The sequence below is a fragment of the Balaenoptera physalus genome, assembly GCF_965194825.1.
Source record: "Balaenoptera physalus genome assembly, chromosome: 11".
Classification (NCBI taxonomy): domain Eukaryota; kingdom Metazoa; phylum Chordata; class Mammalia; order Artiodactyla; family Balaenopteridae; genus Balaenoptera; species Balaenoptera physalus.
This window is the reverse complement of record NC_138896.1, coordinates 64546381-64571164: the sequence shown is the minus strand read 5'-3', so window position 1 is coordinate 64571164 and position 24784 is coordinate 64546381. Positions and strand designations below refer to the sequence as shown.

The 24784-nt window shown below is 45.2% G+C and overlaps 1 protein-coding gene and 1 long non-coding RNA gene across 6 annotated transcripts in view; one reads left to right on the top strand and one right to left on the bottom strand.

The window, feature by feature from the left end:
- Positions 1-16489: 16489 nt before the first annotated feature.
- On the bottom strand, positions 16490-22967 carry LOC309637806. Its single transcript, XR_014250823.1, has 2 exons — positions 22916-22967; positions 16490-22641 (listed from the first exon to the last, which is right to left on the bottom strand). It is a non-coding gene; the product is annotated as an uncharacterized lncRNA (long non-coding RNA).
- A 176-nt stretch (positions 22968-23143) lies between these two features.
- SNRK (SNF related kinase) overlaps positions 23144-24784 on the top strand; it is a 62255-nt gene continuing 60614 nt past the window's right edge. For 2 of the 5 annotated variants that reach the window (XM_082412800.1, XM_082412798.1), the window contains exon 1: positions 23157-23279. Coding sequence is in view for 1 of the 5 variants with exons in the window: in XM_082412797.1 (XP_082268923.1) it covers positions 23190-23279 (90 nt within the window). In the remaining 4 variants the exon portion in view is untranslated. Of the gene's footprint in view, positions 23280-23310; positions 23404-24784 lie in introns of those variants that run through there. The other 3 variants (XM_082412797.1, XM_082412799.1, XM_082412801.1) reach the window with 3 other exon arrangements.

Genomic DNA, 24784 nt, shown 5'->3' with positions numbered 1-24784 from the left:
TGATCCGAGCCCCCAAGGGTCCCCCCAGGTGTGGGAACCCCTCCCCCTTCCCAGCCACCCCTCAGGGGCACCGGTCCTGTCCGGCCTCCACTTCTCCCCCCTAACTCCCCGCAACATCCTACCTGGTCGCTTGGGGGTTCCCCCATCTCCTTGGGTGTCAAGGTCCCCCACCAGCTTCCGTCAGGTGCCCTAGTTGTGGGGAGATGCGAACTCTGTGTCTTCCTACACTGCCATCTTGACTCCACCCCTCTGGATCTCATTTTGGAAGATTGGTTCAGAAAATTCAGAAGTTTTGTCGGTCCTAGAATGAAATCCATATGCCAGGTGAATTTCTATCTGTAGCTAGATAAAATTTCATATTTTCTGCTGGAATTTGGCTGTTTACTAAAAGTAACTAAATCCCAAATCAGAATAGAGTGAAAAAAACATGGGGCCCTGACCATTTGTTATTGAACTACAGGACACTGAGATGATTGTAGAGCCATACAATGTGGACGGCACCCAACATGCTTTTAAATTATTGATAAATGACGAGGAAGGAGAATTTGAGAAACAGGATAGTCAGCCGAGCAGAAAGGCACTGGCCCTATGGGGACTGATCTAAAAGGAAGGCAGCGTCTACCTCTGAATGGGATGAAGCACTGTTTGGGAGGAGGGCAAGGTCCTCACTGTGCAGCAGGCATGGGACAGAGAGGTAGGGGACCCAGGTGCTCCCATGTGACTGAGTTGGCCTTGCTCTGTTGTGAGATAGGGATGGCAGCTGTTGGGGGCCTGGAGAAAGGGATGTGGTCCACAGGGACCAGTTCATAAGCCGTTCATGCGACAGCGCTTTGGTGCCTCCTCTGTGCCAGGGGCTGGAAGGGGCATGGGGGACACAGTGAAGAGAGATGGAAAGAAATAAAGTGTGTCAGTCAAGGACGTTTGATTGCCTGCAACAGAAACAGATTTTGTCTCACAGCATCAAAGCTGAATTTATTAAAAGGAGAATGAGCCACAGAATTACAAGAAGTTTATAGAACCAGCTTGGAAACAGGTAGGAAAGACGGCAGCTCAAGCTGGAGGGGCTAAGAAGAAGGAACTATACAGGAAGGGTCTATATAAGAGCAGAAGAATGTGGTCAGTGCTGATAGGATAAAAAACCTCCAACCATGTCTTCCATCTGCTGTGTTCCAGAAGAAAGCATGGCAGTAGCCAAGCCTAGGTCACACATCTGTCCCTGGCCATGTGGGGATGATCGCAGGAGGGAATCAGCCTCTCACATTTGTGGGAGGTGGGGCTCCACTGGAGTTACTGTCCTAAAAAGACCACATACTATGGTGGATTCCCCACGAGGAAACTGAGATGCTCCTAAGGGGGGGAGGTGAGATCCAAGCTGTGATGTGAAGCATCAGTCCGAGTCAGCCCAGGGAGTGGGCAGTGGAGGAATGCTGTGGGCAGAGGACACTGCCAAAGGCTGGATGTGGAACAGCCTGGAGCAGTTTTGGAAATGGTAAGAATCATATCTCCCCACTTTACATGGTTCCTTATTCTTAAAGGGGTAATTCAGTTGAGGTGCAGCCTCGGGTAATGATGCCGTGGAATGGGGGAAGTCGGCATCTTCCTGGGCTGGAAGCAGAGGGTGAGGAGGATGTGGCAGGGGAAAGGCCTGCCGAGGTCAGCAGGGGTGCTCTGTGTTGAAGAGCTCTGGGTGGGGAAAGATTGTTCCCTGCAGCGGGTAGGAAGGATCTTAGAGCTAGAGGCAAGGTGAGAGCCAGAAGGCTGCTGCTGTAACCCAGGAGAGGCAAGACCAGGGCTAAAGAGGTGGAAAAATGCATAGGAAAAGAAAGGCTTTGCTGTAAATTAAAAAGGATCCCCAAGGACAGTCTCTAAGTGTACACAACATGGCAAAACCTCTGAATCTCCCATTGACATTTTAGCCACAATTGAGACACCCAGGGTTGGTGAGGTCACTTGTACAGAGTGGATTTTAAAGATGGAAGGACTGGGTTTAAAACCTCCCACTCTGCTGCTTTCTTGCTGTGTGGCCCTTCAGGCCTCACTTCACTGCTCCAGGTTTCATTGAGGATAATTTCTTCATCTACCTGTGCTGGGCATCCATCTGTGGTTTGAATACTCAGCATCTGTTCCCCTTGGTCTAGTAAGACCTCTGATTTTTGTTTGAGGATCTGTCCTGTCTTCATTCTCCAGGAGTAGAGCTCATCCCCACTCCCACCTGGCAACAATAATTGGTTCGAGGACAGGCACACATCCTAAGTCAGTCAAATCAGAGTGAACCTTGGGAATTTTTGTAGAAGCCACTGGAAGAGTGTTAAGTCTTTTCCACTGAGTGAAACCCTGAAGTTAGTCATTCTGCAGCCATCTAGGCTTCAATATGGAGAGAGCCACAACACGGAGGTCAAGAATGGAGCCACAAATGGATGGCAGAGATGAGAGACCAAGAGAAAACAAATCCTAATGACCCTCTTTTAGCCCCTGGATCAAGCTTGACCTGAAGCCAAAGATACTTCCGGATTTTTATTACATGTAAATTCCTACTCATGTTGCTGGTTTCACCCAACAGGAAAACAGAAACAGATAAGGTCTGCAGATGCTGCACTCTCCAATCACTACCTTGACCCCAGGGCTAGAGTTTGGTTGGTAATGTCTTTCAGGTGAACTTGGTCCTCTGAAGCAGTTGCCCCCTGGGTGTGTTCAGTAATTGAAGCTGTTCTCAGACACGCCCATGCTGGCCCACCACTGCTGTGGTGAGGAAACAGGGGCGGGCCTAGCTGGCTGCAGTGGGAGCTGCATGGGAGGGGCAAGGACAGGCGGTGCTGGGCTGGGCGGGAAGGCCCGTAGGTGTGCACTGCCATCTCCGTACCAGCATCCCACGCACTACGACTGCTTCCCAAAGAGGTGTTTCTCGCCAGGAGGTGCTGTGGATGCTTGTGACACTGCCTGGGAGGAAATGGGAGGCGCCAGGATGGACGTCTCATCGTGGAGACGTCCAGGTAGGGGCGCAGCAAGATCTCCTTGTTGGGGTAGTAATAAGGCATGTGGACTTGGGGTGGGCTTGGGGTACTTGTGCCAGCCCCTCCTCAAAGGAGCTCATGGACCCCCACAGGATCACCATCATCATGGCAATCTGAGGTCTAACAACAAGCAGCTGGCACTCAACTGGTGTTGGTGGGTTCTGTGTCGCTTTGGTCCACACTGTTTGTCTCAGTAGTGCCTAGTGCGCAGGCGTAGGAGCCAGGGGCTGGGCTGAATACCGGTAGCTGTGTGAGCTGGGGCAAGCGGCTTAACTTCTGTGCCTTGGTTTCCCGATCTGTCGAGAATGGATAATAATAGCATCGGTTTCATGAGTTGGTTTGAGGATTAAATGGATTAATACCTCTGGGGCTTTAGGACAGGACCTGGCTTCTAGTGAGGGCTGTGGGTCTGTGGGAGGAGCATTTTTAACAAGCCTGTTTTGAGCTGATTGGCAAGGGTAGGCCCTAGACCGGGGCTTCTGACTCCAGATCTGCCTCTGACTCAGCCAGGAACAGGAAGGTGATGTTCACACACTCCAGTGCAGCTCATGCGGGCGCGTCCACGCCCTCAGAACACAGAAGCCTCCAGCCAAATCTCTCGTCAGGCGCTCCATCTGAGTCAGTGGTACGTGGGGCACGTTGTCATTAATTATACTCAGAGCAAGGCTGGGTCCGCATTCCCATACCCACCTTGGCAACTGCAAACAGCTTAGGGACACCGAACAGAGCTCATTGTGTGTTTATCAGGGTTCATAGGCTATTTTTGCCTTCTTTTTTTTTTTTCCTTTGGCTGCGCCACGTGGCTTGTAGGATCTTAGTTCCCTGACCAGGGATTGAACCCACGCCCTTGGCAGTGGAAGCCCAGCATCCTAACCGCCAGGGAATTTCCTATTCCTAACTTCTTAACCTCCCAACTTCTGGCTGCTTTGGTGTCAAAGGGATTCGGTTGAACAGCTGACCTGACTTCTTTCATGGTGGCAAAACTCAAGTCTTCCCCATCCACTTGGTGTGAGTGAGTGAGGAGTGTTGTGGGCGTGCGACTCCTAAATTGAGGCTCCTTGTGTCTTGTGGACACACCCTAGGTTTACATGACAAGTCCCAGGACCTACTGGAGATAAAATGAGATCCACTTCCACTGAGTCAGCTGCCCAGATTGGCTAGTTTATGATCGTCTGGGACTCCCGTCTCTGAAGCTGGGGCGTGAGGGCTGAGGTGAAACATTAGTCACCCTGAATAATTCCCCGCTCCGCTTTGGATAATAGCAAGTTCCGGGCAAAAGGGACAGTTCCTCTGGTGCGACGGCAGCCTCTTGACTAGACTGTTGCAGTAGTCTTCTAAGTCATATCTAGCCTTCTGTTATGCTCCCTTTTTGGGGGTAGGGGTACCCCAGGTGGCATGCAGGATCTTAGTTCCCCAGCCAGGGATCGAACCTGTGCCGCCTGCAGTGGAAGTGTGGAGTCCTAACCACTGGACCGCCAGGGAAGTCCCATGTTATGCTCCCTTCTGATCCATCCCCAAGTGGCCACAGGGAGGGCTCCGTGAAATACGACGATGTCATTTGCTTGCTTAATATCCTCCTGTGCTTCCCGCAGCCTGGAACAGCACTGTTCAATAGAACTTTCTGTGATGAAGGAGATGTTCTGTATCTACATTGTACAGTATGGTAACCCTTAACCACATGTGGCGACTGAGCACTTGAAATGTGGGGAGTGTATCTGAGGAATTGAATTTTTAATTGTATTTTATTTCAACCAACTGAAACTGAAGTTGCCACATATGGTTAGTGGCTGCATAGCAGACAGCATCGGGCTAGAGAATGAAACCAAAATCTCAGCCATGTCCCAGCCCTATCTGAGCAACTTTCATTTTTTTGCCAAAATTCATTCAAACTGGGGATTCCAACCATAGCAAATGACTTACAACTCCCTAAATTTTGTGCCCACTTCACACCTCCAAGCATTGGCATCTGCTATTCTCCCTGCCTGGAATGTTCTCATCTCCTGCCCAAACATGCCTTCAAGCTGCCTGCCAGCCAAACAACCCTCCTTCAAGCCATAGCTCCCATATTACTTCTACCATCAAGCTTTATCAACCACCCCCTGCCCTCCGCATGCAGAACTAACCACCTCTCCCTTTATGCATCTGGCAAAGGCATGCTCTGAGGCCCTTCCAGCACTTACACTGCTGATGTGTTTCCCATCTCCGAGTAAAGGCAGCCTCCAGGAGAAAAGGTTCTGTGTCGTATTCGCCTCTGCGTCTCCAATGCCTGCTGCAGGGTTTGGCTCAGATCAAGCAGTCATTAGATGGTGGCTGAAGAAATAAAATTATTGTAGTAGGCATAGGTCATAGTTCAGGCTGTCTCGCATCCAACTTCCTGTCTTAATTTACCCCAGTCACTTCTGGGGACTTCTCTTTCTGTGTGGCCTTGGGAGTTGAAAGTTAAAGGAGAAGATTTTTTTTTTTTTAATAGAAGTATAGGTGATTTACAATATTGTGTTAGTTTCTGGTGTACAGCAAAGTGATTCAGTTATATCTCTCTATATTTTTCAGATTATTTTCCATTATAGGTAATTATAAGATATCGACTATTGTTCTCTGTGTTATACAGTAAATCCTTGTTGCTTTTCTATTTTATATATAGTAGTGTGTATCTGTTAATCCCAAACTCCTAATTTATTCCTTCCCCATCCCCTTTCCCCTTTGGTAACTGTAAGTTTGTTTTCTATGTTTGTGAGTCTGTTTCTGTTTTGTAAATGGGTTCATTTGTATTATTTTTTAGATTCCACCTGTACGTGATATCATATGATATTCGTCTTTCTCTGTCTGACTTACTTCACTAATATGATCATCTCTAGGTCCATCCGTGTTGCTGCAAATGGCAAAATTTTGTTCTTTTTTTATGGCTGAGTAATATTCCATTGTATACATGGACCACATCTTCTTTATCCATTTATCTGTCGATGGACACTTCGGTTGCTTCCATGTCTTGGATATTGTAGATAGTGCTGCAGTGAACATTGGGGTGTATGTGTCTTTTCCAATTAGTTTTCATCTTTTCTGGATATATGCCCAGGAGTGGAATTGATGAATCATATGGAAAGTCTATTTTTAGTTTTTTAAGGAAGCTCCATACTGTTTACCGGAGTGGCTGCACCAATTTACATTTCAAAGGGGAAGATCCTTTCACTGCCCAGGCCAGTCTTTCCAGAGACCAATGAGGGCGTGAGGAATGCAGTGAGGCCAGGGCAGGTAGAGGTCACACTCATCATAGCAGCAGCACACAGCCCATACCACTTCTGTTGCCCAGCCCGCCAGAGCTCTGAGATTGGTTCTCCAGCCTCCTGCCAAACATGTGAGTCCCTGATGGCCTTCCAAAAATTCGCTGGGAGAGTTGGCTGGCTCTTGGTCATTGGCTACCAAGTGACCCTTAGCAACAATCATACAGAGAAGCTTCCAGGTCCACAGAACCCTGCAGGAGGAGAGGGCATGTCCTTTGGTGATGAGACTCAGTGGGTGACGGGGCTGAGCTGTCACAATGCACAAAGCTGAGGTTGAAGCCAGAGCAGAAGACCCTCCTAGGCAGCTGAGGAGGACCCACCTAGCATTGCAGGGCGATGAAGCTGACCATGCCAGGAGCTTGGCCTGTGCCAGGGAGGCAGAGCACTGTCCACTGCAGTCAGAGTGACTGGGACGTCTGGGTGACTACAGGCTGGGCCATCCCGTGGAGTGACGTAGAGGAGACTCCAAGTGAGGCTGAAGGATTCTGTTGAGATAGGGATTGGTAAACGGAGGGCCATGGAGGGGTCTTTGTGTGTTATTGGCAAGTGTTATTGGTTGGGTTTCTATTCTCTTAAGTAAACATCCCTTCCAATACACTGTGAACTGAGAACTTAATTCATCCATTCAACAAAGTTTATGAAGGGCCTCTTCCTCTGCACAAGGGACCATGCCAGCACATTTTCCCACCTCAGGGCCTTTCCCCAAGCTGTGTCTCCTGCCTGGATTTCTCTTTTGCCTTGTCTGAACAGCTCCTACCCATCATTCACACTTAGTTTAAATGTCACTTCCTATGGAAACCCTCCTTGACACCCAGATTAGGTCTCCTGGGCCCTGGTACCTCATGTTATAGCATGTTATCAGAGCTATCATTGTGTAGTTATTGGTGGGGCCATTTGAAGAAAGCTTCTCTTCTTGCTAAGTGGCAGGCTTCCGGAGGGCAGGACAGGGTCTGTCCTGTTCATAGATGAACCTCAGCACTACACGGTGCAGTGTCTAACAGTCAAGGAATATTTGTTGAGTGAACGAGCAAAAGGAGGGGAGGTGAAGAGGAAGGAAGGAGGGGAGGAAGGAAAGGAAGAAAGGCAAGGTTGCAGTATTCCCACTGGCCCTCTGGGTGCCCACAGTATGATATCTGTCCCTAATTATGCTCTGTGCCCTTAAAAAAGGAAGTAATAAGTAGCCTCTCCAGGCCATGCACTTGGGGCCAACCAGGGTAAAGACTGTGTCCTCCATAACCTCATACCTGATCCTTTGTAGGGTGAACTCCCCAGGGTTCTGGACAGAGACAACTCAAAACAAAGTCCCTGCTGCTATGCCTGAATGTTCATGTCCCCGCAAAATTCCCATGTTGAACTCATAATGCCCAATGTGATGGTATTAATAGGTGGGACCTTGGGGAGGTGATTAGATCGTGAGGGTGGAGCCCTCATGAGTGGGATCAGTGCCCTTATAAAAGAGGCTCAGGGAGCTCCATAGCTCCTTCCTCCATGTGATGATACAGTGACAAGTCTGTGACTCAGAAGAGGGCCCTTATCTGACCACGCTGTCATCCTGATCTTGGTTATGGAGAGATAAGCATTTTAAATGTTAACGGCTACTGCCAAAATAGCTGCAGCCCCATGATCCATCGCACCTTTGAGTTTAATCTCTTTGTGTTGGGGTCGATTTCACACAAAGTCTGAAATTGAACACTACATTTTGGCATCAAAACTGCTGCTCCAAAGGTGTTAGAACTCGCTTCCTAGTGCAAGTACAGCTAACATTGGCGGTACCTTCTAAGCATTCTTCATGAGTTCACTCATTTAATCCTTACATAAACCACCCTTTGAGGCAGGTGTTGTTATTCCAGAATACCAACGCCAGCCTGAGGCCTTGACCGTGCTTGGATGGCAATAAAGTAGCCCATCCAAGGTTCAAAGTCGGTGTCTGCGGCTTCCCTCGTTTGCTGTTCAGAGTTCTGGGTGAGCAAGGGACTGACAGGATCTCAAGTCACATAATCAGACTGATGCTTCTTTAAAGGCTTCTTCAAACCCATACATTCATAATTGACTTAACTCAGGAATTCACCCACATAGAAAAGCCAATGGGATTTGCAATGTAGGCAATCCTACAATATGATAAAAATACAGATCAGGAGTTTCACCTGGAGGCTTGTGAAAGGCCTAATAGGAGTTGCTGCAGCAGAGACAGTAATTGGGGGTGAAGTCATCATCATAAGTAGCATTAAAAACAGAAGAAATGGAATTTGGGATTAACAGACACTGCTATATATAAAATGGATAAACAGCAAGGACCTACTGTATAGCACAGGGAAGCTATAGTCAATATCTTATAATAACCTATAATGGAAAAGAATCTGAATCACTTTGCTGTGCACCTGAAACTAGCACAACGTTGTAAATAAACTATTAAAAAAGAAAAAAAAAAAAGGAAAAAGGAAAAAAACATAGAAACACAGGCAAACTTGTTTTTTCTTTTTTTTTTTGGTCTCATGGGTGAGAATGATGTGCCCAGGCCTCAGCATTTCAACCTGCATCCTGTGACGTTTCCCTGACGTGGAACACAAAGACATTGACCTCAGCACCTTCTCTGAGTGAAGCTTTCCCATGGTTCTATGGGGTGATTATAATATATATTGAATTTAAAAACAGTCCCAGTCTTCAGCCCATCAAGAGTGAAACTGCAGTCTTTTTTTTTCCCTTTGACACTTTTTACAGAGAGAAAATGTGTGACTTTTCTTGATGAGCAAACAGCCAGAGGTGTTTAGGAAAGGTCTATCATTTTTTCTGGTGGCGAGACACCCTAAACTAAATTCATTAGCAGCTCTTCTGTTTGGGATTTTAAAATCTTCTCTAACCTATATAAATTCCTTGTTATGTCCTCTACTAATATACGAAAATTAACTGACGTATGGCTTTCAGAGCAAAAAAGCAGCATAGTATAACAAAAAAAGGACTTGGAGGCTGTCATTTCACTGTTGAAGACAACAAAATCCATGCTCTACCCATGCCTCTACTCCTCCTCAGAAAGGTTCTTCATGTTTATAATTTTGTGAATAGTAGATACTGCTTTTTAGACACAAGTCAAGTTTTTAGTTCTACATGTGTAAGTCATTTAATTATGTTTCTGTATTTTCCAACCTTCCAGAAAATATTAGAGGTACACCAGGACAGACATTTGGCTATGTCTTACAAGCAACTAACTGTAATGAGTCATATGGACCAACTCAAGTAAATCAGTTCACTTCTCTGTTTCTCAGTTTTCTTTCCCCAAATACATGTGACACAGTATCCCCATTGGTTCATTTATTTGGCAAATATTTATTGAGCTCTTACTCTGTGCTGTGTACCAGTGCAAGATGCTGGAGCTACAGTGGTGAACAAAATACATGAGGTTCTTGCCCTCATGGAATTGAAATACTGGTGGATATGAAAGCAATTCTCTTGCAGTTTACACTGTGTATTGGCATTTATTCTATGACACCTTGGCTGCAAAGGATCAGTAATCTCCTTGAGGGCAAGACATGGCTTAGAGTTTTCATGTTTGCAATGCTTAGGATGATTGGGTAGCTGGCTCTGAGCCCTGAACATGGTCTTAGGCCCAAGAGTCTCTACTCTTTCTCCTTTTTTAAATGGCCTTTCAGCTGGGGCAGGTTATTGTGGGCATCGAATATTGGATGACAGGGATAATGAAACTGTTTTTTTCCTCTCAGAACTAACAGTGAGTGAATCCTTTTTTAATATAAATATTAAAATATTGTAATATTTGAAATATTCCTTTTATAATATAAATTATTTAAACTGTTTAGTCCTGAGTTTATAGACATTTGGGGACAGTACGTTCCATGTTCATTAAACCTCAGTTGGTTTAGGCCAGTGACTTTTTCTACCGAGTTTACAACCACGATTGGCCCCTGAAATCTGAATCAGGCCCTTTTGGTTGATTGCATGTAAAGTTAGATATTGCTCACTGATGGTAAAAGAAACAAGGCTGTTTTCACTTTCAGTTTGCGTCTGGGTACTTTCTGGCCCTTCTCTTGGCTCTCAGTTGACATACATACTCCATTTACCTCGAATAGCTGGGAGTGTACTATTTAGGAAGCATGGGGAGTATCATGAATAACCCACACCCATCCTCCTTACTACAGATTGTGATCTACTAATTAACCACGTCCAGGCACAGGGGCCTCTGTTGGGAGGGGCCCCGAGTACCGACTGGGGCCCAGGGTTTAGTCATCTTCCGGCTGAGTCAAGTCCCCGTGCGCCGTAAGCGAGTGTGTAAGTGTCAGCAAGGAGGACTCAGCTCTTGCCAGCTGTCTTTGTCACTTTCAGCGCTATCCACAGCCCCAACTTTTCTCTATTCAGAGGCGCAGAACAGGGGACTAAAAGAGGAGGACAAGGAAAACCTCAGCTGGTCATTCCAGAGGTGGTGGCTCGAGAGAAAGAGAGAGAAGGAAAACAGGGAGACATGGTGGGTGCCTGCAAAACGCATCCCGCTTCTCCTGTCCAATCTTTCAATCATCTTCTGAGGACTAGGGGGTTCCTCCCATTTCAGCATTATTCTTTTAAGTTAAACTTTGAGGACAAAAGGTGTTTCTTGAACGCCTTAACAAGCAAGATGGTTTAAATTTAGAGTCTCAATTACTGGACATTTGACTCTTGAAAGCCATTCATTCGATTACTTGTATGTTCACAAAGCAAGTGTTTATGGAGGAGTTACCATGTGCAAGGCACTGGGGAAACAGTGATGAAAGACAGTCTCTACCTTGGCGGAGCTTGTTAGCTACAGCGAAGGTAAGAGAAAACTATAAAAGTGTGTTGGCAGAGCCATGTCACAGGACCTGTGACTTGCTATGGAAACACAAAGAAGGCCACCCAATCCAGTTTGGGGGTGGGGAGGTCAGAGGTTGTGACATTGAAGCTAAGACCTGAGGGACATTGAATAAGCAATGAACGTGGGAAATGAATGTCTAGTTGGCTTTCCATCACTGTGGTTTGTAACTCTGGGGAGTATCAGAAAAAAGAAAGGTCTTTCCTGAAGGTAGACTGCATGGAATACTTGAGTATGAACCTCTGGCCAAAGGCTGACTCAGAGCGGTCAGCAAGGCTCAGAGAAAACCAAGGTCAGTTTCAGTTAGGAGTGGATTGCCCTGCATGCCACAATGTATGCCCATGACTTTGGGGCCCAAACTTAAGAAACATTAAAGATATTTCCTGGTTTCCTTTTCTTGACTCAGCTGGAGGAGAAATAAAGGAAGAGTTCATAGTTCTGGAAACATGAGTGCTAAGGATTTCACGTATTGTCATTATTATTAGAAGCAAAACCTTGTTATCTGTGTTATATAATTACTTATAATCGCTCCTGTCTAAAACAATTTTGGGTAATGTCTTCTGGAAAGATACAAAAGTGTCATGGCATAGAACACTATGAATTTGTTATGAGAATTGGGTTGGGGGAGCACTGGAAATGGCACACTGGGCCCTGGTAGAGGAAGGCTCCTCCCATAAAGAGGAAGACTTCTGGAATCAGAAATGAGATTCAGAAGTAGCCCTGGGTTGGAACCAGAAGGTATAAGTTCTCAGGAATGGTTCTGATTCTGAAACATTGCAGTCTCAGCCCAGAAACTTCAAACCTTGGGGTGTCAGACTCCACAGGTGTAAAACATAGAGGATTGGGTTCTGTTCATATATTCCCCGGATATTTATTGAGCACCTACTACATGTTAATATTAGCCTATTAGAGAGAGAATACTAGGAAGTGATTCTTGGTCCCTGACTAAGAGTGGGAGGGCAGGAGGATGGCTCACAGTCTGGTGGAAGAGAACAGACAAGTTATTAGATGTCAATGACAAAGCAAAGTTCTCTTGGGAACATCCGAGAACATATGGGAACCATCCTGGGGAGGCCCACAGGTGGACAAGAACACAGGTGTTGGGTAGGACTAGCATCTCTAAAGTACCCCTGAAACACTGTGCTTTAAATTACAGACACATGACATTGCTTTATATTCTCATTTTGTGATTGTATCATTTGTTTTCGTTTTTATGAAAATAACACCATGAAGGAAGGAAACAGAATTCAGGGACTTTGACAGGATTTTCTTTTTTTAAATTGCTTTCTCATTTTTGTTGCTATTAGCATCTAGAATGCAGGAAAATCCAATTAAAGTAATAATTTCAAAAAACAGTTTATCCAAAATGTTATAGGTAAAAGTGGAGGAAAAAATACAACGAACCCTTTTGTGGCTCACCTGATTCTGTTTCCTCTGTACCCTCTCCCCACCTCACCACACACAATATTTGTTTGGCTTTTGCTGGACTATTTTAAAGCAAACTCCAGGCATCATTTCATTTCATCCATAAATATTTCAGTAGGTATTCTATCAGGGAAGAACTTTTTCAAAATTCATAACCACAATGCCATTATCATGTGATATAATACCTAGAACATACCATATTTTCCTGATTAACTCAATATTTTTCAGTTGTTTCTTTCAAATCAGGGTCCAAACAAGAACTAAACATAGTATATGATTGAAAGGACTCTTAAGTCTCTTCTATTCTGTAATGGTTTTTCCCCCTTCCCCATTATTTTTATGCCATTCCCTGAGGAGGGGGAGAAATGAGTCATTCATCCAGTAGAATATCCTACATTCCGGATTTGGCTGGTGGTTTCCTCCTGGTGTCATTTAACTTGTTCTTCTATTTCCTGTAAACTGGATTAGATTTTTTTTTTTTTTTTTTTTTTGGCTTGAAAACTTCATAGGAGATGCCGTGTACTATCTGATGTATTACATCATGAGGCTGATTGTCCCATTTTTAGAGATGTGAAAATTGATCAGTGTGGGCTCAGGTGTTATCAGCATGGTCCATCCAAAGTTCCCTGTCAACCTTTTACCTAATAGTTATTGATGATCATTGGCTAGATTCTTTATTTCATCAGGTGTTCCCAAGTGGTGGTTTTCTGATTCTACTATTCTTTCTGTCTTTATCAGTCGTAATTCTTCTCTTAAGAACTCCTGATCATTTCTTTGGTTTCTTTGAAATACAGTTCAAACAAGGTACGCAGAATAAATGCTTGGTTATTTCCCTTTATCTATTTTTAACTCATTTTAATGCATTGTAGTCACTGTTTTTTGATGCTCACATTGTCCCCTCCTTGGCTAGTGAAAGTCCCTTCAAGTTGACCTTTATGTGTTTTGACCTGACCCTAGTGGGATTTGATACCTCCTTGCTTTTGAGAATAAGTGTCCACAGCTACTTTCCGATGTAGTAACTAAACTTGGAAAACCCTCACTGGCCCTCCGTCCTTTTTTTTGCCTATCCATGACAAGTAATGGTTTATATTAGTTGTATCAGTTAGGAATGCTTTCTGCTATAAGTAAGCATAAAGAACAAACAGAGTTTTCAATTTTTGCACAGCACAAAAAGTCTGGAGCAGGCAGCTGTTAGCATTTGTTCAGCAGCTCATGAGGTCCAGAGCCAGCATCACGATGATTCTCTTGGCCTCTCCTTCATGGTTGCAAGATGGCAGCTCCTGTTCCGGGCATCACGCCCACAGTTGGGGCAGGAAGAAAGGAGAAGACCAGAGCCAGCTGCAGCTGTCCCTTTGTATCAGAAAAGCAAAAGCAAGGGAGGCTGGGAAGCGAGCAATTCATTTTGCTGGTCTTTAGAGTCAAGGCAGGCAAGGGAGCGGGGGTTGAAGTGAATCTAGGGCTACTATTTCTGGGAGAGTGATCTTGAGTCCTGAACCAACTTTCCCTATTTGCTTTTATTTTTTATTTTCATGTGAAGTGTAACACTCCTAAATTTGGAAGCGGGGTGGGACAGCTAAAAAGAATTGTGAGTTGGAAATGAGGAAAGCGTTATTTGCAAGACTGCCCTAAGGAAATAAGCGCCAGCCATTTTTTTTTTTTTTTGTTACATGGAGCTTTTTATTTATTTATTTATTTATTTATTTATTTATTTATTTATGGCTGTGTTGGGTCTTCGTTTCTGTGCGAGGGCTTTCTCTAGTTGCAGCAAGTGGGGGCCACTCTTCATCGCGATGCGCGGGCCTCTCATTATCGCGGCCTCTCCTGTTGCGGAGCACAGTCTTCAGACGCGCAGGCTCAGTAGTTGTGGCACACAGGCTTAGTTGCTCCGCGGCATGTGGGATCTTCCCAGACCAGGGCTCGAACCCGTGTCCCCTGCATTAGCAGGCAGATTCTCAACCACTGCGCCACCAGGGAAGCCCCGCGCCAGCCACTTTGACACCCATGATGGTTCAGCACGGCTCCGTTCAGTTACCAGATGCCGACTCCAGGGCCAGGGTCCGCACTGCCAAGTGTCCTGTCTCCTTACGTGCGTGAGGGGACAGACCAGTCTCACCTTCATGAAGACAGACGCTGCTTTTGAGCTGTAGAGATTCCCTCTGATGCCTGAATACCTTGTGGCCACAGTTTCACCAGAGGATGCCCAACCTTCACGCTGTTTTGGCACAGACCAGTGTCAACCTTCAGCCAGCACTCTGTGCTGATGTGGAAACACTGAGCTTACTCTGCACTGACTGATACACAGCTGCTGCCTGGGGCCTCGGGGTCCTGCGGCCTTGGTCATCCCGGCTCCTCCCTGAGGAACTCACCCACCGTGCTCAAGACCTTCTCACGTTCCAGCAACTGAGGGCTAAGGCCCGGCCTAGTGGGGGCCCGAAGACCCTTCTCCGAACAACACTAGGGCCATCCATTCTGTGTCCAAACATTTAGTGGTCACGTGGCTCTGATTTTTAAATATTTCGAATCTCTCCCATTGGAAAGAATACTTGTTATTATTTCCACTGGTCATTTCTCTTGACTGTGCATGGTTGAAGGGCGAATGGGTAGTTAATGATAACCAACTCAAGGAAGAGAGGTGGATTAATTCCATCACTGATAGTCTTGGTTTCCTCAAGGCTAATTAATAAGTCATTTGATAGAAAACTCGAGCTACTTTGATACTGGGATTTTTGGGTTTTTTTTTTTAGTGTTTATGCTGCAAGTGAAAGAAGCCAGACACAAAAGAACACACTCTGTATGATTCCATTTATTTTTTATTTTGTTTTATTTTATTTTATTTTATTTTTTGGCTGTACTGCGTGGCTTGTGGGATCTTAGTTTCCCAACCAGGGATTGAACCCGTGTCCTCGGCAGTGGAAGCGTGGAGTCCTAACTGCTGGACCGCCAGGGAATTCCCTGTATGATTCCATTTATATGAAGTTGAAAAAGGGGAAACACCCTCAGGGGGAATGCTGACAGGGAAGGGGCATAAGAAAGCTTCTGGGGTGCTGGTCTTGTTCTTTTCTAGGATCTGGGTGTTGAAACTGCTGGTCACTAACCCAATATCCATCCTCTTCTTTTCTCCTGTCGGAGCCCTGACATCCTTGTTGAGGCTGGGGTGACATGTGACAAGCTGAAAACCACATTTCCTAGCCTACTTTGGAACTAGGGGTGGTAACATGACACACTTTTGGCCAATGAGATGTAAGTGAAAGTTGATGGGACTTCCAGGAAATCTCCTTCAGGTGGACAGGCTCTGTGGGCCTGTTGTAACTCTATGTTTAACATTATAAGGAACTGACAAATTGTTTTCCGAAGTGACTGTACCACATTTTACGTTCCCACCAGCAATGTATGAAGGTTTTTATTTCTCCTCATCCTTGCCAACACTTGGCATTATTAGACTTTAAATTATCTCTATTCTAATAAATGTATGGTGGTATCTCACTGTAATTTTAATTTGCATTTCCCTAATGACTAGCGATGTTGATCATCTTTTAATGTTATTTTTAGCCACACAGATATCTTCTTTGGTGAAAGGTCTATTCAAATCTTTTGCCCATTTTTAACTGGGTTGTTTGTCTTATTGAGTTATAAGAATTTTTGATATATTTCAGATACACGTCCTTAATAAGATACATAATTTCCAAATATTTTCTCCCAGGCTGTGGCTTGTCTTTTCATACTTTAAATGATATCTTTGGAAGTGCCAAAGTTTTGAATTTCAATGAATTACAATTTAGCAAATTTTTCTTTTATGAATCGTGTTTTTGGTATCATCTCTAAGAAATTTTTGCCTAAGCCAAAGTCACAAAGATTTCTTTCCTGTGGTTTTTTCAGGTTTTATAGTTTTCAATTTAACATGTAAGTCTGTAATTGATTTTGAGTTAATTTTTATACATGATGTAAATTTTTATTTATTTATTTATTTTATTTTTTGGCTGTGTTGGGTCTTCGTTTCTGTGCGAGGGCTTTCTCTAGTTGTGGCAAGCGGGGGCCACTCTTCATCGCGGTGCGCGGGCCTGTCACTATCGCGGCCTCTCTTGTTGCGGAGCACAGGCTCCAGTCGCGCAGGCTCAGTAGTTGTGGCTCACAGGCCCAGCCGCTCCGCGGCATGTGGGATCTTCCCAGACCAGGGCTCGAACCCGTGTCCCCTGCATTGGCAGGCAGACTCTCAACCACTGCGCCACCAGGGAAGCCCCATGATGTAAATTTTTTAATTTGTTTAACTTTTGTGTATGGATACCCAATGGTCCCAGAAACATTTGTTAAAAAGAATATCTTTTCACAATTGAATTCCATTGGCACCTTTGTTGAAAATCAATTTACCAAAAACATAAGGATTTTCTGGACTTTCTAGTCATCTCCATTGATATATGTGTCTATCATTACACCATTGTGACACAGTCTCAACAACTATTATTTTATAAGTTTTGAAAATGAGTAAAATATTCCAGCAACTATGTTGTTGGTTTTCAAAATTGTTTTGCTATTCTAGGTAATTTGCATTTCCATGTAAACCTTAGGATTGGTGTGTCAATTTCTACCCCCAAAAAATTGATTGGAATTGTATATATAAATCAGTTTGGGCAGAATTGCCATCTTAACAGTAGTGAGTCTTTCAATTCATGAAAATGGTATATATCCCCATTTATTTAGATCTTTTAAATTTTAGTGAGCAATGTTTTATAATTTTTACCTCTTACACATCTTTTGTTATATTTATTTCTAAGTATTTTATTTTTAGTGCTATTGCAAATTACATTGTTTTCATTTCATTCTTAGAGTGTTCATTATCAGTATGTAGAAATACTGGTTTTTGTATCCTCTGACATTCTCATTTATTAGTTCTAGTTGGTTTTTTAAGATTCACTAGTAGTTTGCAGATACAGGATCAAATAATTTGCAAATAAAGACAGTTTTATTTCTTCATTTCCAAACTGGATACCTTTAATTTCCTTTTCTTGTCTTCTTGACTGGCTAGAACTTCCAGTGTGATAGTAAATAGAAGTGTTGAGAGCAGACATCCTTGCTTTGTTCTCAAACTTATGGAAAACACCTTTAGTCTTATCGCTAGTAAGTACGATGTTTGCTGTAGGTTTTTTCTTAGATTCTTTTTTATCTGTCTGAAGGAATTCCCTTTTATTCGGAGTTTGTTGAGAGTTTTATCATGAATGAGTGTTGAATTTTGACAAATGCTTTTTCTGTATATATTAACATGACCAAGTATATTTTGGCCTTTATTATATTAACATGATGTATTGCATTAATTTTGAGATGCTATATCAACCTGGCATTCCCAAGATAAATCCCACTGGGTCATTTTTATATGTTACTGGATTTGATTTTTGTGTTTATGCTCATGTGGTGTATTGTCATGTCTTTGGCCTCAATGAACGTGGAAGTGGATCCATTTCCAGAGCCTCTAGATAAGAGCCTAGTCCGGCCAACACCTTAATTTGAGCCTCGTGAGACACTAAGCAGAGAACCCAGTCGAGTCTGCCCGGACTTCTCACCTATAGAACTCTGAGTTCTAAGCTGAGAACTTTGTGCTAATTTGTTACACAGCAACAGAAAACGAATACACCAACTTCCTCCAGTTTTCCTCTGCCATAGCTAGAAGTCCTGCCTCATGGCAGAGTTAATTTTGAAAAAAATAAAATCAAATCAAGATTTCTGGTTTCAAAAAAAAGATTTCTGGTTTCTCTTGAAAAATGCGAAGACCTTGCAACTTGAGATTTGAATTTCTCACATGTCAGACCATCAGCAAGAGCTGGGTAGTGACTCTCCCCATCTTCCTTGTTAGCCAGGGTCTAGATCCTCTGATTTATCTGCTCTCGCCCTTCACCCTAGACCTACATCTCCAATTACAGGCCTGGCCCGGAGACATCTGAATCTGTAACACTCCTGATCAGCACATGCCCAACTTATAGTAAGTGTTCAGTAATTATTTGTTGAAGGAGTGAATCAAACCACAAAACAGGCGACATGTGGGGGAATTTTACATAAGAGCACGTGAATGGACATTTGGGATGGCCAAGGCTGAGGACACCATACCCTCAGTGCACTTTGGAGATATATGTAAATATTCACAGCAGCATTATCCATAATAGCAAAAATCTGGAAATAAATGAAATGTTCATTACCTGGTAAATGGATAAAGAAAATCTAGTGTATCTGTCTAATGAATACTATTCAGCAGTAAAAAGGGATGAACTACTTATACATGCTACAACATGGATAAACATTATGCTAAGTGAAAGAAGCCAGACACAAGAGACCACACATTGTATGATACCATTTAAGTGACTTTCTAGAAAAGGAAAATCTGTAGAGATGGAAAACAAATCACTGGTTGCCAAGAGATGGAAATTGGAGTGTGATTGACTGCAAATGCACAGGAGAAAACTTTTGGGGAGTGATGGAAATATTGGGGTGGATCGGGGTGATGGTTGCATAACTTTATAAATTTACTAGAAGTCATTGAATTACCACGTATTAACGGTGAACTTTACGGTATGCAGATCCTACCTCAATAAAACTATTAAACAAAACCATTAACTCTTCCAATTTTAAAATGTCCTTGGGAATTCCCTGGCCGTCCAGTGGTTTAGGACTCTGAGCTTTCACTGCTAAGGGCCTGAGTTCAATCCTTGGTTGGGGAACTAAGATCCCACAAGCCGCAGGGCATGCCCCCCACCCCCTAGAAAAATGTTCTCAACTAATTCAAATTCTTAAAGGACCTTTGTGGAAAAAAAAATACCCCAAGTTTATGGCACAAGCCCTTGGGCTGCCTACTTGCAACCCCAGTGCTAAGCTGCATGAATAGAAATTTGAATAAAATAAAATCCTTGTCCTCCGGGAGTTCAAGATCCAAAGGGAGAAAATGGAACAGTAAACAGCTACAAAACACTATGATAAATATTACAAGCAGGATGTGCAGGGAGGTTTGGGTCCAGAGAATGCCTGGCTCTGACTGAGCAGGGATGGGGGTGCCACAGATGAGGCTGGACACTCAAGTGAGGTTTTGAAGGGTTCAGGAGATTGCAAGTGGAGAAAGTGGAGAAAAGGGGTGGGTGACATTTCCAGGCAGTGGGAACAGAATGGGTAGAGGCTCGGAGGTATGAAAAAGCAATTCCCTTTCTGAGAACTGAGAAGGTTGGAGATGTGGTTCACCTGGAGATAAAGAACAGGAAAGGAAGGCAGGGGCCAGATTGTGAAGGGCTTGGCAGGCAGTGTTAAAGTCTTTGGACATAAGATTAAGCAGAATTTATTTGTTGGAGGAATATGGGCATCCTTCTTGTGGCCTGAATTAAACTTTGTATATCTTGGAAACATCATATTGCACTAATTTTAAAAATATCCATTAATATACTGCTTATCATGTGCCAGGCACTGTTTTAATACTTTATATAAACCACCTTAATCCTATCAACAGTGATTCTCAAATTCTAACCTGCATCAGATTCACCTGGAAGTCTTCTTAAAACAGAGAGTTTCTAATTTAGTAGGTCTGGAGTGGAGCCCGAGAATTTGCATTTCAGTCCAGTTCCCAGCTGCTGCTGCTGATTTCCGGGGAGCACACTGGGAGAACAACGGCCTTACACCCATCTTATAAGAAAGATATCATTATCATCACCATCATTCCCATTTTACAGAGGAGGAAACAGATGGAAGGTTAAGCAATCTGCCCCCAAGGCCATATAACTCTTGGTGATGGGGCTGGCAGTCAATGCCAGGCAATGTCTGCCGTGCTTCCCAGTTCACAGGTTGCAAACAAACAGAGTTAAGGGCTGGCATTTTCAATCCTTCATTGCAACTATCAAAAATACATTACACACATACACACATACAGTCACGCACAGGCCTTAACTGACATCTGAGATAAAAGAATTAGGGATGCTAACTGATGCCAAGTGGGTAGTGAGGGAAAGTCTTTGAGAAACCCTTGAGTCCATTCCAATGAAGTCTTATTTTGGTCCTACTGGATGAAGCCAGGATTCAGATATGCTCAAGTATCAATGCACAACATGACTAATTAAATACGTAAAAGGAAATCATTAAATGTCACAACTCAAAACTGAAACGTACATGAGCCCTCAATCTCTGTTGTTTTCAATATATTTATTTTAAATGTTTTATAAATTATGAAAATTAACAATATCTAGAGAAGATAACCTTGTTATACGTGCTGCTTTGGGGGGGCAGTCCCAAGAAGAAAATGGCAATTCTTTCATGAATTGGCTTGCTTTTCACATCTTGATCTAATTTGTAGCATCTCCCTGGTTGCCTTCCAATAAACAACTTCTTCCCTAAATTGGTGGCATTATGTTATTTCTGAGATCTGAATCACAGAGACTGTAGTCCAAGCCTGCATGCTCCATCTTGTCGTTTGTGTAGAGTGCTGTATATCTAATTAAAGTTTCTTACAGGTCCATAAAAAGACCTAACATTAAAAAAGCAGTCTGGTTTGGAGAAAGCCCCAGGGCAGAATGAAGGAGGGGGTTCTTCATTAACAATAAACACATTTTCTTGAATTCAAAGTTAAGCAATCATATATTAATTTGTACTTGAGTATTTTTAAATGTTGCCTAAGCATGATCAGATCATGCTACCACATTGATGGTGCGGGACTGAAAACGGGTCACGTTCTTGCCAGCAACACTCCAGCTTCCCAGGAAACACTGGGGATGAATAAATGATTTAGCACACGGCCAGGACTGCAGCCCTCTCTCTGGAAGAGAATTTGAGCCAACTTGATTTAAACCAAGGTATTATTCTATTCCTTTTCATTTACTGTTTTGCTATTCTTATGCCCTGTTGGCCTTATAGAATTTATTCAAAACCCGAGTTACACAGCAGCAATATAAATACTCTATTTTCCAAGGGCTTATCTACTAAGGCCATTGTTTTGTGATTACTGTTCTATCTCAGGGGCTACAGACCTGGCATGGAGGTCTTCAACCACTGGAATTCCCTTGGGAGACCATTAGCGTGGTATTTTTTTTCCCTTTACTTGGTTACAGGGTTCCCTGAATAGTGATATCTCCCTAAGGAGAAAAGTGCAAGGACTTCCCATTTGCCAGTAACAAAGGAATGAATTCCACAAACCAAGTTAGAAGCTCTTGCTTAACATACTGCTAGAGTTAGAATGTCAGTATCAAAGTGAGATTATTCTTTTATGATCTTTTTAAGCCAGTGTTATCCCAGAGTTGGGGCCTTGACTCAGCCCTGAGGGGCAGAGGCCCACCTGAGGCCTACAGCCCCAGGCTTTCCCCAGCCAATGAGATCCATCACCCCATGCCAGAGCCTTAGGGTAACTGGGAGTCCCCCTTTAACCTTCTGTTATTACCCTGAGGGTCTGTACCTCCCAACAATCCACTCTTGCTTCCCAGTCATCTTCAGACATGCAAAGTGGATGCCAAGGAGACAGTCTGAAAAGAAAAGGCTTCTGACACTTCCAGGTCAGCAGAGACATTTGCTAAAGCCATCTAGATTTTTCTTCTCCGTCCAGTCAATTTAATCAAACTTGGAGCATCTAAGCAGCTCCCGCCTCCCCCCACATTGTGTCCTTCTTTGCTAGGGGTCCTTCCTTGGGGGAGGGGTGGAGAGCAGGGAGAATCATTAAGGGAAAAAGCAGGTTGGAGAAATCTGGCATCTGGCTTGTCACTCCCTTCCAGAAAACCCGGAGAGCTGATCTCCATTGCGCGCCAAGCTTCCAAGGGTGGGAGACGTGAGCCCCTGCCCCTGTCTCCCACTCTCCCAAACCCTCCTCTCCGGCGAGCGCGAAGTTCCCTTCGGGAGCCACCGGCCTGGTGACCATGCCGCTGTGCACAGTTAATACCTGGAGTGTTCTGAATCCCTAACTTAACATGCTTTAATACTTCCCACGACCTTTCGCCTGTCCACACTTTTCCAGAGGAGGCATCCTGGCCAGGCAAGGGTCTCCCGCTGACCTTTAAAGCCAGCGCTGCATTCGGATGCTGGGCTTTTTCTCTTTTTTAAAAATGGCAACAAAATCAACAAAATTCCTTCAAATTGGGTTCCCAAAGAGAAGAAACTGTAAAGAATATGTATGTGTATACATGAATGTATATTGAATTTTTTCCCTTTCTTTGCTTAAACCTGGGCGGGAGATGGGAGGAAACTTTAAAAGGGTAAAGCGCCTGGCGCCCTCGGCCCCACGTCCCAGGACCTAGAGTCTGGTGAGGACGCGATCCCTTCCCTCCGATTTCCCCCGACGGCTCGCGCTACTTTTCTGGGCCATTCTCCCATGTCCCTAGTGCTTCCTTCTTCATCATCCCTTCTGTTCGGGCACCTCGCCCGCTTCCTACCGCCAGCCGCAGCCCAGACTCGCTGGGGTCGGGATGATGCCAGGATGCCCTCCAGCAGCCCGCGCGCGGGAGCCCGCAGGTGCGCCCCGCCCCGCCCCGTCCCGTCCCGTCCCGTCCCGTCCCGTCCCGTCCCTCCTCCCCGCGGCCCCGCCCCGCCCCGCCCCTCCCTCCCCCCGTGGCCCCGCCCCGGCGCTTACGTCACAGTGACGCGCGCCCCGCGCAGGCGCAAGTCGGTCCCCACCCCCTCCCCGCGGCCAGCCGCCCGTTCGGTATTATGATTATCGCTGGGTGCGGGGATTCGGCGGCCGGGAGGGAGTCGTCGGCGCCGCGGCCGCTGCAGACAGACGCCCGCCTGCTGGCTGAGGTAGGGGCGAACGCGGAGCGCGGCCGGGCGCGGTGGCTGTGGGCGGGGGTCGGGCCGGCCTCCGCCGCCTAGTCGCCTCCGCCGTTGCCGGGCGCCGGAGCCGGGCTCCCGCCGCAGGCGGAAAGTAAGTTGCGCGCTCCGCGCTCCCCGCGCCGGCAGCGTCGCGCGCCGGGGAGGACGCGGGGCCCCGGCTGCTGCGGCCCCGTCCCCGCGCGGCGGCGGCGCGGCCTGGCGGCCTGGCGGCGGGCGGCGGCGGGGCCCGGATGGGAGCCGGCACTGCGGCGGCTGGCCGCGGGCGCCCGGAGGCCCTGCCCTTGCGGCCGCGGCGGGATTGCGGCACCTCGGGAGGCGCCCGCATCCCCGCGCCCCGCCCCGGAGCGGGCCGAGTGCGGCGCCCGCGGGGCTCCGCTCCCAGGTTTTCTCGTGCGGTGTGTATTCTTCACCAAAGGTGTTTTCCTTTTTCAAAAGAATCTGGAAATCTGGCGTAGCAGGGGGGTTCCTTGCTAAAACTGCAGCCGTAAAATAGAATGGGGATATTGTTGTCTGTAGAGAAAGGGCATCGGGGTAAGGAAGGAGGAGCAGTGCCATTCCCGAGGGACAGCTAGAATTTTTAAGATTGGAAAACGTCCGTTCTTTTCCGTAGTCATCGCCTGTTGATTTCTTTCTGCACCGTTTTACAGAAACCTTCCTGCCTTTTATTTGGACTTGGGATCCAGGAAAGTGACAGCCTTGCATCCTGGGGGGCGGGCGGGGGGGGGGTTCCTGGAGCTGTGCTGTTCCAACAGTTGCATCAGATAAAATTCAATAGGTTCATAGGGAATTCGGTTCAAGTCCAGTATTTGGAGGGGAGAGGAGGGATTTAGCAGTAGGGTTCTTCAACCTATAGACGTCTGAGGATATCGGATTTTTCACTGTCAAGTTACTTTTTTCCCCTTCCATTTAATTGAGTACATTTCCACAGTTTTAGGAGCAGGTGGTAAAGCTGACTTAATGCGTTTCACGTTTTATGGTGAAAGGTGAAGCATGGCTAGCAGGTGATGGAACTGCAAATGTTTGGCATACTGATTCGATTCCACCTGATTCCTATCAAGCATCAGTTGCCTCAGTTTGGGTTCCTTGTATGGGGTTGGGGTGCTAGTCCCAAATCAGTCTAATTTATCAGAATGTATATCGGTGTACTTTAAAGTCTGGGGTTGTCAAGGCTTATGTAATCCATTTGTTAATTTGTAATCTTGTTATATGGCTCTCCAGATTTATAAAATCATTCCCTTAAGGAAATCTGTCTTCAACGTCTGCTTAAATATTTCTCTTGGAATTGGATTCTTGGAGAGAAATGTTCTGTACTAGTGATGATTAACGCATACTAATTAGACAAGTTTAAAAAAGAAATCATGTTGATTCTTTTATTTGACTATCTAATTATGTCTATTAGGAAAACAGATGACATTCCCATTTTACAGAACTAGAAATGAGAGAAATGACATTCCCAAGGTCACTTACTGAAG